The 19,511-nt window shown below is 37.0% G+C and overlaps 1 protein-coding gene across 3 annotated transcripts in view; it reads left to right on the forward strand.

Moving 5' to 3' along the window:
• AFTPH (aftiphilin) overlaps positions 1 to 19,511 on the forward strand; it is a 50,214-nt gene that overhangs the window by 25,679 nt on the left and 5,024 nt on the right. Inside the window, exons 3-9 of one of the 3 annotated variants that reach the window (XM_060784447.2) lie at positions 3,936 to 4,084; positions 4,573 to 4,699; positions 4,931 to 4,987; positions 7,217 to 7,339; positions 10,665 to 10,725; positions 12,126 to 12,209; positions 15,241 to 15,364. In XM_060784447.2, the coding sequence (XP_060640430.2) occupies positions 3,936 to 4,084; positions 4,573 to 4,699; positions 4,931 to 4,987; positions 7,217 to 7,339; positions 10,665 to 10,725; positions 12,126 to 12,209; positions 15,241 to 15,364 (725 nt within the window). Of the gene's footprint in view, positions 1 to 3,935; positions 4,085 to 4,572; positions 4,700 to 4,930; positions 4,988 to 7,216; positions 7,340 to 10,664; positions 10,726 to 12,125; positions 12,210 to 15,240; positions 15,365 to 19,511 lie in introns of those variants that run through there. The other 2 variants (XM_060784456.2, XM_060784462.2) reach the window with 2 other exon arrangements.

Below are 19,511 nucleotides of genomic sequence, written 5' to 3' on the forward strand. Positions count from 1 at the left end.
ACAACTTTGTGTATTTTATCAATTATTACATGAATGCTTAGAATTTTTAGATTAACATATAATTCATTACTGGATTGACTTTCAGTACTCTGTTTAAATACTCATCCTCACTATGGTTACTTGTTCTGGAACCTGACCATCCTCCACTTGACATGATGGGAAGAAATTTGATTTAATTTGCAATGGTTTAAGAATACTGCCTTCAGTGAAAACTACCTAGTTTCTGACGGACTGGAAAATAGCAGTTAAACCTTAATTGTGGTTTTATAGGAGAGTCATCGATGACTGGATTAATGTACTATAGAATTTACATCTGTTGCCCTGAATCTAAAGGAGAATGTGTATTAATGTAAATTTCACAGTAAAGGCAGGAGATCTCATACCCTTTTACAGAACCTGGCTTCAATACAGTGAACATTCTGTGAACACTTACACAAGAATTTGGGATGAAAAGCTGCATAAGGCCAATTAACGTATTTTATTCATGGCATTTTTTTAATCACAAAGTTCTGTATCCATGGTCATCCACTCTAGTCTGTCTGTTACATGTAGGATAACAAATGCTAGTTTTAAAAGTTGGCTATTAAGTTAGAAAGTTCCATTTAACTGAGTATTACTTTGAACATTGGAAGGGAATTATCATTCTTGTCTTCCAGATTTGTGAATTGTACATGTACAGTCCTCCATGCCAAGAGTACCTATAATGTAGAAAGAGCATCACTTCCTGTTCCTTTTCAGTGTAACTCCTTTCTCTGTTGCAGTCAAGTTTTGCCCATTTTGTCACATATGCATGTACAAAAACCCTTTTAGCAGTGATTATTTCAGATTAACACTGAAATTGCAACATCTTTATGCTTCTATGTGGTGGGTTAGTCCCATTGGAGTCTGTGATGTTTACTTCTGAGCTGTAACATTCTAGGAGTTATTCAAAAGTGAGCCTTTTAAAAAGTAATACAAAGAAAATAAAAGGCTCCCCCTCCCCCTAATCCTGTCGTCATCAGACTAGTAAAATTTCATATAGCTAGGAGAGTGCGATAATTTTGAGGAAAGAGCCAGGAACATCTACAAGGCATCACATAGGAGATAGCCAATATTCTGTGTGGGCTGAAAGCAATAGATTTTCTTAAATTACTAGGAGAACATTAATTCCTCATACAAGATGATGCTGTCAAAGTGATGCATGCCATATGGAAAACACAAGAATGGCCATCAGATTGGAAAAAATCAACTTATATCCCCGTGTCAAAAAAGGGAAACACTAAAGAATGCTCAAACTGTTGTACAGTGGCCCTTATTTCACATGCCAGTAAGGTAATGCTCAAGATCTTGCAAGTTCGACTCCAGCAATACATGGAGCAAGAGTTGCCGGATGTACAAGCTGGGTTTAGAAAAGGCAGAGGAACAATAGACCAAATTGCCAATATCTGCTAGATAATGGAGAAAGGCAGGGAGTTTCAGAAAAACATCTATCTCTGTTTTATTGACTATTCTAAAGCTTTTGACTGTGTGGATCATATTAAATTGTGGCAAGTTCTTGGTGGAAGATGTTTACTTCTTGGGAGGAGAGCAATCTCGATAAAATAGTGAATAGTAGGGACATCCCACTGTTAAGGAAGGTCTGCATAGTTAAAGCAATGGTATTCCCCATAGTAACCTATGGATGCAAGAGCTGGACCGTAAGGAAGGCTGAGCGAAGGAACTGTGGTGCTGGAGGAAAATTCTGAGAGTGCCTTGGACCGCAAGAAGATCAAACCAGTCCATAATACAGGAAATAAAGCCCGACTGCTCATTGGAAGGAAGGATATTAGAGGCAAAGATGAAGTACTTTGGCCACATAATGAGGAGACAGGAAAGCTTAGAGAAGATAATTATGCTGGGGAAAATGGAAGGAAAAAGAAAGAGGGGCCAACCAAGGGCAAGATGGATGGGTGGTATCCTTGAAGTGACTGGATTGACTTTGAAGGAGCTGAGGTGGCCACAGCTGACAGGGAGCTCTGGAATGGGCTGGTCCAGGAGGTCACAGAGTCGGAAGCGACTGAACGAATAAACAACAACAATCATTATTTATCCAACAAATTTTCAATCTACCATGTCACCCATACCCCAGTTTCTTTCCCTGACATCTACACACATGCATGGTCATTTGCAAAGGCAGAGAGAGAACACATATACTTTCATTATTGTTGCAGATACCATAAAAAAATTAAAACCTGTAGGACAGGACTGCAGCTGCATCTTGTTTTATGTACAGATTTACTGCCTTTCATACTGGGGTTGATGTACGAGTATAGTCATACAAATACCAACCATGGATAGTTCCATCCTACGCAATTTTATCTAGTCCTCTCAGGAGTCATTGAATACTTGAAGAGAACATTCTCCATGTCAATACTCTTTAAGATGTTGGCCTTTAGAGTTTTTGAAACACTTCTTTGAAACATGGTGGTTCCTATCATTACTGACAACAACATGGTATTTTATTAACTGAGCAAGCAAGCTGGAATGAGGTTCAGTACCTTCTCAATCTCATGCTCTGCATCTGGGATTGGTGCATCAGCAATCCGTCCTCTAGGAGAGAAGAATGTCTTGGCAGATGCCTTTATTGGAACCTCAAGTCTGTGGCACACGTGGAAGCTGCATCCAGAAACACCACAAAACATCCAGCAGTGGGGTATTCTGTAAGTGGACCTCTTCACCTCGTCCAAGAAAAACAAGTGTCAGATGTTTTGCTCCAGGACTCAGCAGGGAAAGGGTTTGCACCGTTCCTGTTTCATCGAGGAAGGCCCATTTTGTATGCTTTTCCTCCATTTCTCTCTGTCACCCAGGTGATAGATAAATCCAAAGGGACAAAGCGAGATGCGTCCTGATCTCACAGTGGTAGCTAATGCAAACATGGCTTTCCCCTCACAATTGACCTGGATTATGAGCTGACTGGGAAAGACCCTCCCACCACCCCCTCCAATCTCTTTGTGTAGTCATTCTACAGGCAGCATGGCTACACCATCAACTTTTCTGAGTAACATGTCTTTGGGGGATATTTGCAAGAGCAACTACAATGTCATAGCTTGTGATCTTCATTATAGAATAGATGCAAGATTCAGAACTGACCCAGTCATCAAAAGGGCTATATTTTGTCATGTTTAGCATGACAGTCCCGCCTCCTAAAGTAAGTGTTTTGCTAGTCTCCCATTTGTATGAATTTCAGAGATCACAAATAATGTCAGATGGTTTACCTGTACATGTAGTTCTTCAAGTTGTCATCTGCATACTCAAACTCCTGTCTTTGTGTCCAGCCTTCTTTAGGTCATTGAGGTGCTATGCCATTGTCCAGGGCAGTGCTTCTCAAACAGTGCTCCTCCAGGTGTTTTGAACTTCAGCTCCCAGAAATCCCAGCTCTTAGGAATTGTGGGAAGTCCAAAACATCTGGAGGACCACAGTGTGAGAAACTCTGGTCCAGGGAATTGTGGTCTTAGGTGTAAAGCAAGCTGGATAGCTAAAGATGAGCAGGGCTGTTACCAAGGCTGTTACCTTTAGCAGGTGGGGTTCTCTCTAGCATTGGAAACCGCGTGTCCAAAGAGTTAATTCCTCGTGGGTCCATGTTGGCTGACCTATGCTCTTTTCCTTCTTTCACCCTGCCTTCTTTGTAATTGTGCTTCTAGGTGCTTTTAGGGACTCTTTGCTCCAATGTAGAGAGGAAGAGAGATTTTTGATCCCCTTTCACTAGAGAACAATGGAATATTCATCATGACAGTGGTTATCAATTTCCTAACGCATTTTGATTTTTTTTTTGTAGCAACCATTTGAAGTACCTGTTTTTCGAATAATTGATTCTGTGTCTCAAATTAATAGCTCTGTACTTATTCCTATATTATTTAACTCTTGAAAATGCTGACCTGCATAATTGTCAATCATTTGGCTTGTATGTCTTGATGCAGACAGTGCTCCTAAATCGTATAGAACGAATATTTGAAGCCTGTTTTCCTTCTGTACTCATTTCTGAAATGGAAGAAGAGATTGTTCCTTTGAATCTTTTGCTTGAAGTGGGTAATAAACCTGGGAGAGCAGAGAACACCCAATCAGAAAGGTATTTTTTGTTTAATGTGACAAATAACTAGATATATATATATTTTAAAAATAGTCATGTTTCTGAGATATAACTGCAGAAATATTTCAGTGAGTCTGAATAGCAACACATTTTCATTGCTTGCATTTCTTGTTCTTTTTATGATTATATGGTCACAGATTAATGTGTTTGGTGGTTTATCACTTTAAATGATGTACAAATGAGGTAGTTAATTAGGATGTGGTTTATTATGAACACTTACTGCATATTATTTCTTATGTAAAAAAACACAAAGAGGGCACAATTTTGTTTTTTACAGACATCTTCTAATTACAAGTTGGAATAATAATTATTCTTACACCACTGTTACCTCCTTAGAGGTTTTTGGTTGAGCATGATTTTAATTGAGACTTTCTAATAGATTGGTCATTCAAAGACTCACCATAAAGAGTTTGAAGCTGGTGAGTGCCAGCATTTCCCCTTTACTTAATTTATAACTAATTCTCTAGGGAACTGCTTGATGTGTGGGCAGAGCTTCAAGATATCCATGATGCTTATGGACTGAAATATCAGTGGGGAGGCTCCCACAGCAACAAAAAGCTCCTCTGCTCCTTGGGAATTGACACCAGAAATATTGTAAGTTATCAGTAAAGCCACTTTCTCTTTCTACTTTCCATTCTCTTTCCTCTGTTTTATTTGCATGCAGATTGGAATGCAGTTTTGTTCCTGGGAGCTTTGTTTTTGCATTAAAATTCATAAGTAAACAAATTATAACAGCCCCTTTTCCAGCAAGGGCCTTGAGACTAACTGGATAACTTTGCAGTTAAAATAATTTTACTAATTCTTTCCAAATGTCTTTTACCTCAGCTCTTCACAGGCAACAAGAAGCAACCTGTTATAGTGCCCATGTATGCAGCAGGACTGGTAAGTTAAAAGTTTTATGCTGTTCTATTTAGAATGTCCGATTTTCCTTTCAGAATCTTCATTGCTTTCCATTCAGAAATTGTTGGAATTTGGGTATAGTTGCTAATCTCAATAAAATATATTACATTACATCAAAATATAAAGGAATAATAGATCAAGGATTTATTGTGTTACATGATTCCCACTTCAGCTCTGCATGATTCCCAATATAGGGCTATACTGTGGCAGTATACTGATATAATATAATAATAATGATATATAATAAAACTTTATTTATATACCAATGTTTCTCCCCTGGGGGACTCAGGGCGGTTTCCAAATAGCAGAACACCAACATACAGAGTACACAAAACATAAGCATAGACTTATCAAAGCAACACAAATACATTAAAAACCAATCCCACCCAATTCTTCGTGCAAAAATTACTGTTAGGGCAAGAATTTCAAAAATGGACCTAGGTAAATTAAAAGGGCCTGATTGAGACTAGTGCAAAAAGAGGATGTGGGGGGAATGGGTAAGGTGATATGTACTCATTTCAGGATAAAGAGTGAGATGGGTATTGTTTTCCATCTGGTTGACTACTAATGGTGCATGGTGCTGGACTGGAAAGACCTCTGATCTGATCCAGTAAAGCTGTTCTTACACATTTGTTTCAACTAAACAATATTTTACATGTTGAGCAGTAGCAAAGTCCTGTTTCTTGTATGTTCCAGTTACTTCCCTCTTGTTCTTCCTGATAAAGTTTGTCTTGGCATCAGAACAGAACAAATTATGATTTTGCCTCTAGGCAAAACTAGAATCCATATTTTGACCTGGATTTCTCTGGTTTGGAGGTGACAATTTATATTTATCGTAATGTAGCAAATGATGAAGAGAATAAGTGTGTGTAAGGAAGGAGGGGAGCACATCTAAATTGTATTCCACCTTCAACCAGTGAAACAAATATTTATTATAGTCATAGACCAGCTTAAGGACAATGGGGTACATTCTCATAAAAGCATTATACATTGAAATCATTATAGTCTAAGCTAAAAGCTAAAATACAGAGGTATATTAAAAGGCTAAAACACAAAGCACTATTTGAAAGAGTAAAATGTAGGAGCAGGAGCTTTCAACCAGATCATTTTGATAACGATTTGTGGTAATTCAGATGATAAATAAATAAATGGGACATGAGAATACTTGTAAATCTAAGGGCATGCCAGTCTGTTCAGATAAATACTCCTAAATATCCCCCAATCCGAAATTACTCTAATTCACGATTTTTTTGGTGAATCGATGTATACAGGCTTTGTTTTATGCACAAAATTAATCAAAATGACCCTCAAGTGTATCTAAGATACCAATTAATTTTGAATTTTGACGTCAGTCTCATCCCCAAGATATATCATTATATATATATGTGCAAATACAGGTATTTGAAAATCAGGAAAACAAATCCAAAACATTTATGGTTCCAAACTTTTAAGATAAAACTTATTCAGCCTATATGTCTCTTCAGCAGTGTATAAGCATTAGTTACAATAAAGTTCATTGAAACAGAAGTGTATCAAAAAGATGTTGACTAACATAGCTATAGTAGAGAGTATAGATATTTTAATACTATATGCTGCCCCAAAACAAAACAAAATACCACATTGAAATCAAAGACTGCAGTAATTGGCAAATGTTTGTCTAACTATTTATAAAATAATTTCAGAAGCTAATAGATACAGCCATAGATACAGAGGGCTAAATGTATTCAGAATGGATAAGATGGTATTTTTAATTTCAAGGAAATAATGTAATACAATATAATACTAGTAATAATAATACAATATTATAATTATAATTATATATTTACATTACATGTAATATTACTAATAATATTACAATATAATGGTATAGTGCAATATAGTAATATATAATACTGATATTGTACTATGCTAATAATATATTACATTGTATGAAAATATATCTTGCAAGCCACTCTGAGTCCCCTTCGGGGTAAGAAGGGCGGCATATAAATGCCATAAATAAATAATTGGAATGGGACATGTGTGAGTGCTTTGATATTGGGTAGCAGTTCCCATCATCCCTTACTCTTAGTAGTGCTGCCTCATGGTGATGAGAGTTGCATTGCAATATATGGAAGGCAAAATGATGTCCACCACTGCTTAAGAGTTTAATTGTTGTTCCGAATGCATGGAAATAAAACAGAACTTGCAATCTGATGTTTTTATTTCTAGGGTATGTTAGAACCTACTAAAGAACCCCTGAAACCAATATCTGCTGCAGAAAAAATTGCTTCAATAGGACAGACTCCGCCTGTATCACCAGAGATGAATATATGTGCACCCGATCAATTCCAGGTAAAAAAAGAGGGAGAAAGAGAGAAATATCATAAACAGTGTATGGATATGTTTGCCAAATACAAATACACTTTTATATGCTTACTCTCTTTGAGTTTTTTGTGTGCATCTGTCCTTATTTGTTTGTTGCTTCTCTTAACATCTTTATTATATTTATGATCCTATCTACTGTCTTTGGATAGCATGTAACTGACTAGTCAAAATCTATTGGAGGAGAGACACTTATTTATAAAGGAATCTATCAGTCTTTTCTGTCTCAAGAGGTTGATGCGTCCTCAAAATCAGTACACTAAAGGAAAATCTGCTCTCACCACATATCAAACAGCAAAGTTTCTTATAGATTAGTTGAGCTCTTAGCAATTTCCTTTTTTCCTCCCTTAAATCTTTTGGTATAATTTAGAACCTACATATAGAGACTTATTCCTTTTTGCATCCTTTGAGCTTGCCTACTTTTGCCATTTGGAAAAAAAATGCTGTATTCAGTTATAAACCATCAGTTTGTAAAATTGCATGTACAGTTTCCCCCAGTATTTAGATTCAGCTTTCTTAGATTTCAAAGTGAGTGGGAGCAAGTAAAGAGAAGAATGGATTTATAATGTACCTCTAAGGTTGTGAACACAACTAAACCTATAATTGACTGGGATTTTTACATATTTTGTGTGATATTTCCTTTGTATCTTTTTTTTATATCCAGAGAGCAGCATATTCAAAAGGATCAAGGTGATCAGATCAGGGTTCTTTGCAAAAGAGTATGCAAGCTTTTTAAATAGGCCCCATGAGTGCAGATGGAGGATGAGATTTCTGTTTAAAGTTGTTGGATGTAAAGGATTACATTCCTCTGTGTGTGGCAATCTACACTTTTGTAACAGTAGACTTTCAGAATAAGTTGAAAAGTAAACGTTTGAATCTATGCAGTTATGTTTGAAGTCTTGGAAAGTAGTACAATACTAAGACAATATTGTTCTGTAAACTCTAATCACTATGCAAAAATAGAGAGAGAGAGAGATTGTATAGAACAGTCTGCTACCATACTTTGATTCTTCCCTGCCTCTGCATTCTGCCTCATTGTATGAAGGAGATGCTGTTGTTCATTGTAAATAATGTTAAAGTTGAGAGAGTGAAAGCAGCGTGGGATGGGGTAAAGGCAGCACAAACACACGAGGGGGGGGGGGGGTTGAGTCTCAAGATGGTCATAAACCTAAAGCCAGTCCTGTTTTGTTTCCCTTCCTTCCTTCCTTCCTTCCTTTCTTTCGAAAATAAGATTGATTTAAAATTTTCAAAGAAAGAACGCAGCTTTCTATTTTTCCCCATAGAATGAACTTCCTTAGGATCCAAAGGGATTGTTTTCAAAGCAAATCCTTGTAGGGTTTTTTGCCACTGTGCCGAATACCATACAGATTTGAACTCTGCAGAATTCAACTCATGCTGGAAGAAGAGGAGGGAGAACCCTGCTGTTTCTCATGAAATGCGTCTCTGAAAGGTTCAGAGCCCAGAAGAGGTCACTCAGAAGGGAAAAGAGAAATATACAAAGTTATCTCCTCCTTCTAGCACAGTGTTTCTCAACCTGGGGGCAGGACCTCTGGGGAGTTTGTGAGGGGGTGTCAGAGTGGTTGTCAAAGACCATCAGAAAGCACAGTATTTTCTGTTGATCATTGGGGTTCTGTGTGGGAAGTTTGGCCCAATTCCGCAGGAAGTTAAAGACCTGGCTATTTAAGAAGGCATTTGATCAATAAGTGCAATGACTGGCAATTGACCATAGGAATGGAACAGCGGAAATGATATCGGATTGTGGCTTGACGATGAGACGATTCGGAATGTAGTAGTAATTTTGTAGTAATGTTGTTGTTTGATAAGATGTTTTTATGATTATGACGAATTGTACACTGTTTTGCACTATGCTTTGTAGATTGCACTTGTTTTTCTTCATGTTGTACACCGCAATGAGTCGCCCTTGGGGCTGAGAATTGCGGTATATAAGCGCAGTAAATAAATAAATAAATAAATAAATAAATTCTATCGTTGGTGGAGTTCAGAAAATTACAAATCCCAGCAACTGCAACTCCCAAATGTCAAGGTCTGTTTTCCCCAAACTCCACCAGTGTTCACATTTTAGCATATTGAGTATTCGTGCCAAGTTTGGTCCAGATCCATAATTATTTCATTCCACTGTGCTTTCTGGGTGCAGGTGAACTACAACTCCCAAACTCAAGGTCAATGCCCACCAAACTCTTTTATTTTCTGTCATGGGAGTTGGATGTGCCAAGATTGGTTCAATTCCATCGTTGGTGGAGCTCAGAATGCTCTTTGATTGTAGGTGAACTACAGCAACTACAACTCCCAAATGACAAAATCAATCCCCCCTCCCCAACCCCACCAGTATTCAAATTTGGGCATATTGGGTATTTGTGCCAAATGTGAATGAAAATACATCCTGCATATTGGATATTTACATTAGGACTCATAACACTAGCAAAATGACAGTTATGATGTAGCAACAAAAATAATAATTTGATGGTTGGTGGTCACTACGACATGAGAACTGTATCAAGGGGTCGCGGCATTAGGAAGGTTGAGAAACACTATTCTAGCAGGAAGTTTCCACTGGATCCTGGTGCCCTGCATAAATTTCCTTTTGTTCTTTGTCCAAACCAATTTTAATGCAGATATAGTGTGACATTAATTGACACTTGTGGCTCTTCTGCCTTATCTGTCAGGGTCATATTTAAAGTCGTTATTTAGCAAGCTTTTCCTTTGCAAACATGCTGACCAAACTAAGGTCTGTATAACCCAGCCCACTGTACTAACAGTTCAGTCCAGTTACCTGCCCATAAGCCTATTGCTCTTTAATCGCTGTGATTTCAAGTGTAGACAGATACTGTTTGGATTTGGGTCTTTAAAAAGTATCCCATTCTACCTTTTTTACCCAACTGTTGCATGTATCTTTTTAATTGCATTGCAAGCAATTCTTCCTTTTATGTTTTCAAAGCTGAAAAGTTGATAATAACGGTGTTGTAGAAGCTGATTGTTTTTTCTGCCACTCTGATAGGAAATATCCCTGCAGTGCTAGCATAACATCATTATTTGTTTCTGCATTTTGGCAGGGATGTGATGCCTCATATGCATTTCTAGTCTAAGGACTGTGAACCATAGCTGTTTAAAGGTTAATGGGAAGCTAATCTTTATGTCTTTGTTGTAGACTCTGTAGGTATTCTTTGGCTTTTCAAATATTGCCTTTTTGCTTGCATGCAAAAGAAAACTTCACACAAGACATTTTATTATGCTATAACCTAACTGTAAAATCTGATTTCTGACTTTCCAACTCTAGGAATCTCTACCACCTGTCCAGTTTGACTGGAGTAGCAGTGGCCTTACTAACCCTTTAGATGGTACGTCTCTCCGTAGAGCCTCTAGCACCAGAGCTAGAGTTAAGAAAGCTACAAAGTTCAGACAAACATCTCTCTGCTGATATTTTAAATATATATAATATATATATATTTCTTAACTTTGGAAATTCAGGCTTTCTTTCTTTTTAGCTATGCCCAAATTAAAGCAATTTGTAGTGCTTAAAAGCAAAGCAAGGCATTGTTTTGCTGAGTTGCATACATACCTGCGTGATAAAATACTGCATTACATGTTTGAAGATTGGAATAGTTAAGTAATTTTTAAAATTTGAGCCAAAAACGCTCCTCACAACAAACTCTTGTCTTCTTAGACTTCTTGGTAAGCTTCTAAATGGCAAAATCCTTTGTGCATTGATGGCTGCTTCCAAGCACAGGTTTTAACAAACCCTGTTTCCAAAGGGTGCACTTTAATGGGGAAAAAAATAAAATGTGCAGCTATTATATAAGCTGAAAGTCCACTTTAATTTTTGTTCATTTCAGTTATAAATGTTCACTACTTGAATACATCTTGTTAATGGCAAAAAATTGTATTATCATAGTTTTTTTCTGAAACAACACTTCAAAATCTAAATGCTTCTAAATTAAACAAGAGTTTGGCCGACATCAACACAGTTTATTCTGTTAAATGCAGTTGAATCTGTCATAATTATTGGCCATATCAATGACTTGAAAACACTGCTATACAAGTGTTTAAAGCTATAAAAACTTTGATTCATATCAAGGTGCTGAAGGAAAGCCTGGATGGACTCTTTTGCTGTTGTCTGGTGTCTTACTACTTCAGTCTCTTCATCATGCTTTTTATAACAATTTTAAAAAAATGTATCTATTTCTGATTTTTCTGTTTCAGTATTAAAGGGGAACAACATAATTAGCCACTGAGAAGTTGAATGTAATGAGAACCAATGTTACCAATATTCATATTCGTTGTTTTGCTAATCTACTGACAATCCATTCACTAAAAGTAACAAATCAGTTTGTCAGTATCTTAAATTGTGTGTGTATAATAATGCAAGAGAGCAATATGGCTTTCAATTCAATGAAAGGTTCTGAATGTTTCCCTTTAATTGACTAGTTATCTTTTCTGGATCTCTCTCTGGTTCTGTCCATTTTCCTAAAAAGTATGGGTTAGCTTTTAAGTTATTAGTAATGGAATACGTGTTTCATATGTACATGAGAATGTACACTGACTTGTTAACATCTTAGAAACTACAAACTAATCTTGTAAGCACTATTTATTTATGTTAATAATAAAAAAACACTATGTAATAACTACTAATTATAACTGGCATGTTCAAGTGTGTGTCTTACCCCCTTTTTACACATAAACCCCTACCTTGGCTTACCTTCTATATGGCTGCCTACCAACACGGTCACTGAATTTCAAGCTAGTGGAGGTTCCACTCTTCTGAACCTTGATTTCTTTGGGCCCGTGGATGACAGTAGCTCTAGCACCGCCACCACTATCCCAGGTCAGCAGAGTCCTAAATGCTGCACATTTAATCTTTTAACATTCTTACTAAAAGCATGAGCTGCATTGTGTGACTTTCCTACAAACAAGAATTTCAGTGCTTTAATTTTCCTTTAAGATCCCCACTTTGAAATGGAGTTTTACTTCAGTATTTGTCTCTAGTAACACAGCTTCATCAGCGCTACAGAATTTTAAACAGAAAGTGGATTTTGCTAATTTTAAAATGTCAGAAATGTGAATAACCTTAATAGAAGATTTACATTTTGAACTAAATCACAATTTAAGATACAGTTGGAACAAAAGACAAATATTTCTGTAAACGTCTTCAGGCCTTGATTTTTGCATTACTCATGTATAAGTGTATCCTATATACTCCTGCATAAGGCTAGGCATTTTAGTTAAAAAAAAACTGGGTCGACTTATCTATGGGTCAGTGTAAATACTGTACTTTAATATATATATATATATATATATATATATATATATATATATAAAAGGAACTATCCGTTTCTGTGAATCAAGTGGCGAAAAGCAAGACCTTAGTCCATCCCAGAAGCACCGACCCCTCTACCTTCTGCCATGGCCTTTTTGAATGCCTGGACGGGAAATGGTGGCAGTGATCTGGGGCAATTGGCCCCCTGAGATGGCATTGATCTTTTCCCCTCTTTGCAAAATGACCTTTGACTTACCCACAGGTCATATCAAAATCCATAATTTTGGCCCTAAAGCTTTGACTTATATAAGAACTTAAAGTTTGCAGAAAATACTTCACCTAGCAGTAAAAGTCTTCCTGGGGAAATAAAAGTAAAAGTCTTCTTAGGGAAGAACTGCCACATATCTGCTTTGTGGAAAAAGCCGCACAATTGGTATTTTAGACAAGTCAAGATGCAATGTATAGTAGCTCCCAATGGCACCCAATTACTCTAAGCTTGCCATTTTAAATATTAAAATGATTTCACATTCAGGAGAAAATCTGTTGAAACACTGAACTTTCACAGTGTGGGCTACTTCAGTTTCTTCCTCTCAAAAAATATAGATACCCGTCACAACACATTGCAAAAGAAACTGAATTGTAAAGAGCATTAAATATTCAGCAGCAGCAGCACTGCTGTATGGCTAAGAAGACAACTGTGCCCTTTGTTTTTTTAGGGGGAATAGAAGATCTCCCAAATCACTCTGCCCAGCAGAGTGCTTCAACCAGCAAGCAGGCCTGTTAGCATATCCATGCATACATTGTGACAGGGAGAGAGAATAAGCCTCTGCGATGCTGTGTGGAAATGGTTTTATGGATGGAAAGAGCATGTCCTTGCTTTTCTCTCTGCAGGGGCCTTTCTTCTACTTTTGAAGATGATTAAGTCCAAATTTAACTTTTAATTAGAATTGGTGGATATGCAAGTATTTGGAAACGAAAAATATAGATGAGTTATATATAGTAGTTATGTGTAACTTCACAAAGCAGTTGTAAATCTATCAGTGCATTTTAATTTCAAGAGTGATGATCATTATCAGTACATGCATTTTTGGCAGCTCGACTTCTGAAGTGATCATTTTGAAGTCAGATTATAATTTATTCTGGGTTCTCATCCGAATGTCATCATCTAATTCACAGCATTTCCTATAGGTTTGCTGGCTTGTTTCTTGGAAAGTCATTTGCTTCTAGCCTGGAGCTTTGTTTGTGGGTTATATGTGTAATAGTGTATGTGTGTGTCTAAGCAGAGCTTGGTCTAAATCTTGTTCTTTAAGTACTTCAGTCTCATTAAGGCTTCTGATGTGCCCATTTTCTACTAAAAGCTATTAAAATGCTATATATATTTCCTACGAGAAATAAAATAATATCTAGACCAATACCTATGTCAGCAAAACTCTTCATACTTTTTAAAATCCATTTTCATGTTTTCCAACACCTTGGTGTTAAATTTAGTGAAATAGTATCAGTGTTAGAAAATCTCTAATAATAATTTCATAATCATATACTAAACTGAAGAGCATCAAAAATTAATGATGCTGCATTTGACAAATGACTTGTAAATATTACTTGCAACATGTCACAATACTACAAGCCCTTTCCATATCAAATATCTTGTTTTAGATTGTGAAAAACACAATTGCAAATCTGTATAACTTACTGGGATTTCAGAAGCTTTATTTCGTACTTATTCTATATGTGCCTCTTCAGAAGGCCTGTGCCTTTTATGTCTATAGGTTCTGTAAACATCTGACAATATTTAGAAAGCAAAGTATATTGGTTTTGTATTGATATTTGAACCAAAAAGTTTAATTAGAATAGATAAAATGCTTGTAATGAAATTGGGATACCCTATTTTTGGCTTAACTGAAGGATTACTCTAGTTGTATAACATAGCAGACAATATACACCATTTAATATTCACTTAACTCACATTTTGAAAATATTTGAGCTTTTTTCCTTGAAATTATCAAGAAATGTAAAAGAAATCCCTTTGCTCTTGTCAACAGTTTGTACTTGTAGGCGTGCCAATTTCTAAAAATTATTTCATACTGAAATTTGCTCAGATGATAAGATTTGTAAAGTCTTTTCTTCCTTTTAATGTTTTGTATTATTACTATTCTGGGTTTAGGGTTCCCAAACTTTACTCCTATTATAAATATCTTAGAACAGAAGATGAGAAACCGAAGAAAATATTGAAATAATGCTTTACATTATTCAAAAGGAGGAGGAAATGTGGCATGAGACTTCACTTACTCATGTGCATTCTATAGAGACAGTGGAATGAAAATGGCATCCTTAAAGCATCATGCTGTAATGATTGGAAACCATTTCTAGATTATGATGTCCAGTGTAAACAATTGTTCAACATTATTATTTGCACCTGGCAAACATCTTATATGACTGATGGAGTGTATGATGGAATTAACATCTTGCATTTGATTTGTTTACGAGAAATGTTGATAGTTCAGATGTTTACAGAATATGGGAGTATACTTTCCTAAACTTAAATTAAACATTTCACATGCCTTTCCACCTATCACTCATTATGATTTTATGCTATAAGGTGTGGATCCAGAATTGTACGAGTTGACAACTTCCAAGCTGGAGACTTCCAATACCACCAGTAAAGTTACAGATGCATTTGCAAAGCTAATGTCTACAGTGGAGAAAGCAAACTCATCAGCAAAGTAAGTCATCACAACTAATGATTCTTACATTTCTTCTACACTTAAACTTAAGTGACTATGGCTGATCTCCCATGTTCCTTATATTAACAATGGGACACAATGCTCACATAAGAACAGTTGCCTTGAGCAATTTGCTATCTTGCTTGGATACAAAGGCCTTCTGGATCCCATGTGTATATATGTCCCCCATATTTGGGGAGGAGTTGCAGTATAAGAGGACCAACAGATAAGCTAATTTGGTCTTGCCAGACACAGCTCCAGATCCATCAAATATGTTTCCTCCCTCCTTCTCTGTATAGTCCTTGACAAATGGACTGGGATTACTTTTCACTACATCAGTGCAGAAATAAGAGTCTTTGCCAAGGTTTATATCATACAAACTTCATGTTAAAAATGCACTTCTTTTTTAAAACTTCATGTTAAAAATGCACTTTTCTTTTGGTAGTAACATTCAGCTCCCCATGCTTCCAGATGGTGATTCTTTTGTCCTGTCAGAATCTATCTAACTTTCAGTCTATCTATAGCAGTATGCAGGTTTCTGGCAACTCAGCTGCAGTGATAAAAGCTCATTGACATGTTACAAGGTCAACCACAACTTTGCATGTTATAAACATCTCTGAAAACTTACATTGCTTGCAGGTGACAGCAAAGATATAGATTTGGATGCTGTTCTAGTTATCAAGTCCATATTTTTGTTGTCACTCTGTAGTATTTATTTATAATGTCAGAAGCAAATTGAGGATACAGTTATAATGTATTTAAAACATAAACATAGTTAAAAACAAAGGAAAAGATTTCCGTTGACCAGAAGCTGGTCACTTGGAATGTCTCTGGTGTTGCTGTAAGAAGCTCCACCATTGTGCATGTGGCAGGGCTCAGACTGCATTGTAGTAAGTGATCTGTGGTTTGCTCTTCTCTGCATTTGCATGTCGTGGGCTCCACTTTGTAGCCCCATTTCTTAAGATTGGCTCTGTATCTCATAGTTCCAGAGCGCAACCTGTTCAGTGCCTTCCAAATCACCCATTCTTCTGTTTACCCAGGGAGGAGTTTCACGTCTGGTATCAGATATGGATTGAGGGTTCTGGGTTTTATCCTGCCACTTTTGGACTCTTTCTTGCTGAGGTTTTCCTGCGAGTATCTCTGTGGATTTTAGGGGAAAATATCTTGATTTAAGGCGTTGGCATGCTGGCTGATATCCAAACAGAGGGTGGGCTGGAGATGACGATGCCTTGGTCCTTTCATTGCAGGCTGCTACTTCCCGAGGGATGTCATGTGGTACAATAACAGATAAACAGTATAATTTCTCCGGCGGTGTAGGGCGTAGACATCCTGTGATAATGCGGCATGTCTCATTAAGGGCCACATCTACTGTTTTAACATGATGAGATGTGCCTCCATATCAATTCAGAAGGCTGTTGCCGCTTTCTGTGGTTCTCTATAGTTGTCGGATGCCAGAGTCTCAAGATCACAAGGAAATGTCTAAGAGAATGAGGCTGGCAGCAATGCGATGGAGGCCTGTTATTTCTCCAGTTAGTGACTTGACTGGCAGAATTTTTGTTTGCCTGTGCCTATGATGTTGAAAAAAAGATAAATCTGACTAGTACATAGCTCAAGCATGTGCAGGTATACAGTGAGCCGCTCCTGTAACTACATCAATGGTGTTTCTGCAGTTAATATGACAGATTTTAAAAATCTAGTAGGAAACATGTTCAGAGTTTTTGAAACTGTTTCTCTGCAAGTTAATAAGTCATTCCAAGTTCTAAAACTTCTAGTGACGTTAATCCAACAGCTTGCCACTGGGGGGAGCACAGAACACAAATTCCCCTTTGCTTTAGTTAATGTTAGCTTGAATGTTCAGTTCTGAAACAAGAGGAGTGTCAGTCTTCTTACACAATTTGATGTTTAGAAGTTGTTTTATTGTAGGTTTTTTTTTCTGTAATCATCAAAATAATAAACTAAAGACTTCAGTCTTTTATGTCAGAACATTCCTTACTTTTACTGCTGTTGCATATATACTGTAGGTATTAACACTCGTAACCCAAAAAAGTGCAATTTAAATCCAGGATGTTTTCACCAAGTATACAGGAAACTGAACTCCTTATTGATTATCATTCTTCATGGATTTGCACTGAGTTATAATAATAATATTTATTTATTTATTTGATCAGTCATATGACCATTTCAAAATAGAACATGAGTAAAAAACCAAGGCAACAAGGTGAAGACAGCAGCCGACCTTCTATTTATAGTCAGAATCTTATTTTCCTGGTTCTTCTTTCAGGAAATCTGCTCTTTTCTTAATAGCTTTCAGAATAAAAAGGCTTACTCTGATGATGCTGGATCTTTCCTGCCCTTGCAAGAGGGATGTCAGAATATCATTTCTGTTGGGGGACCTGCAGTTGGATAATATTGGATGTAAATATCTGTCTCACAGTTCAGAATATGCTGGACAGTCAATTAAGAAATGTTCAATGTCTTCCACTGTTTGTTCTCCCCAGACGCAGAATCTCTCACTTCTTGGGATGTTACAGTAGCGCCCGGTTTGCACCATAGTACAGAGTTGTTCAAACCTAGCCCTAGTATATATTCTTCTTAAGGGTAGAGGAAGTGGAATAGTTATGTAATGCTCTATATGAATATTCCTTTTGTGGGAAGCTAAAACCTTGTGGCTGAAGACCTATGCTCTCTAGGTCCAGCTGTGCATAGACATCCCGAATGCGCTGAGTTGCACTGAGTTGCCTAACTTGACTTTACTGATCTGGTGGGCAATCTGTGAGCATTAAGAGTTTTGCTATATTCAACCTGTTGTTTACCAAAATGCCAAATAATAATAATCATCATCATCATCATCATCTTTATTTATACCCCGCCACCATCTCCCCGATGGGGACTCGGAGCGGCTTACATGGGGTCAAGCCCAAACAACATATTACAGCAAAATAAAACCAAAACATAAACAACAAGCAACATCATCAAAATTACACAAGGAAAGAAAAAAAAATGAATGCAGTAACAAAATAACATTACAATAAACACAATCACAGTAACAGTGGGCGGGCCACATGTACAGAATAAAATGTTAAAAACTCTAATGAGATAAAAATAGGAGTAAGTTATTTGCAGGGAGCTCATAAAGACACACAGGGTTGTAAAACTAAACTTCCCATTTGGGGGGCATGTACTCCAGTGACAGAAGCATTGAAGGGAGCAATAGTGTCATGTTGTACACCTACTCGCCAAAGGCGCAACGGAAGAGCCAGGTTTTAAGGTTCTTTTTAAAGTTTCTAGTGTAGGGGCTTTCCTGATCTCTCCAGGTAATGAGCAAAGTAGAACAATTTTAAAGAAAGATCTATAGCTAGCCATTTGGTTAAAACCAGGTAGATTGGCAGAAAGCTTACCTTAGGAGTAGTTCATATTATTTATAGTTTGAGGTCTGGTAATGAGCAATATTTGGATTTTCATGAAAGGAGACATGTTTGGTGATATGAGACATGCTATAGGAGAGAGACAGTAGAAGATCAGAATTGGGGCAGGAAAAATGACAAATTCAAATAAAGGCCACACACAATAATTGGTAACAACATGTGGGTGGTGTGGCTTCTTTTGAGTATCATATTGTATCATGATACATTATATAACTTGTTTGTAGCCATGGCTGCATGTGATATGGCTCCTTCCCAGGATGGCAGCTGAAGGAATGTGTGGAGCTGAAAATTATTAGTCCCTGCCTTTGCTTGTGGCAGCTGATCAAGGAAGAACTGAGCCTGTACAGAAACCTTTTATAGATGGTTGTAGTCAGGTTGGCACTGAGTGGAGCAATTTTTCAGCTGCTGGAACCGTATAAAAGTTTCCAACATGAAGCACATCTCAGTTGCTGAATAAATAAATGCTTACTCTGAATTAATGTTTATTCTCTTAACCACAACTCCTGTAGGGAGAAAGAAATAGAAACGTATTATGAAGTCTGCCTTTTCAAAGACAGGAAAACATTACGTAAAACAGAGAGAAAAATTATCTATCTTGATGCCATGGGCCATATTTGGATTGAAATTATGATGAAATGAAGCCATATGCTTTTGATCATAAAGAAGGAATGTGCTGGGGAATGTTGACATGCTGTGTACTTCACTTTAGATGAACAGTCATA

This window comes from Anolis sagrei, chromosome 1 (genome assembly GCF_037176765.1).
Source record: "Anolis sagrei isolate rAnoSag1 chromosome 1, rAnoSag1.mat, whole genome shotgun sequence".
Taxonomy (NCBI): domain Eukaryota; kingdom Metazoa; phylum Chordata; class Lepidosauria; order Squamata; family Dactyloidae; genus Anolis; species Anolis sagrei.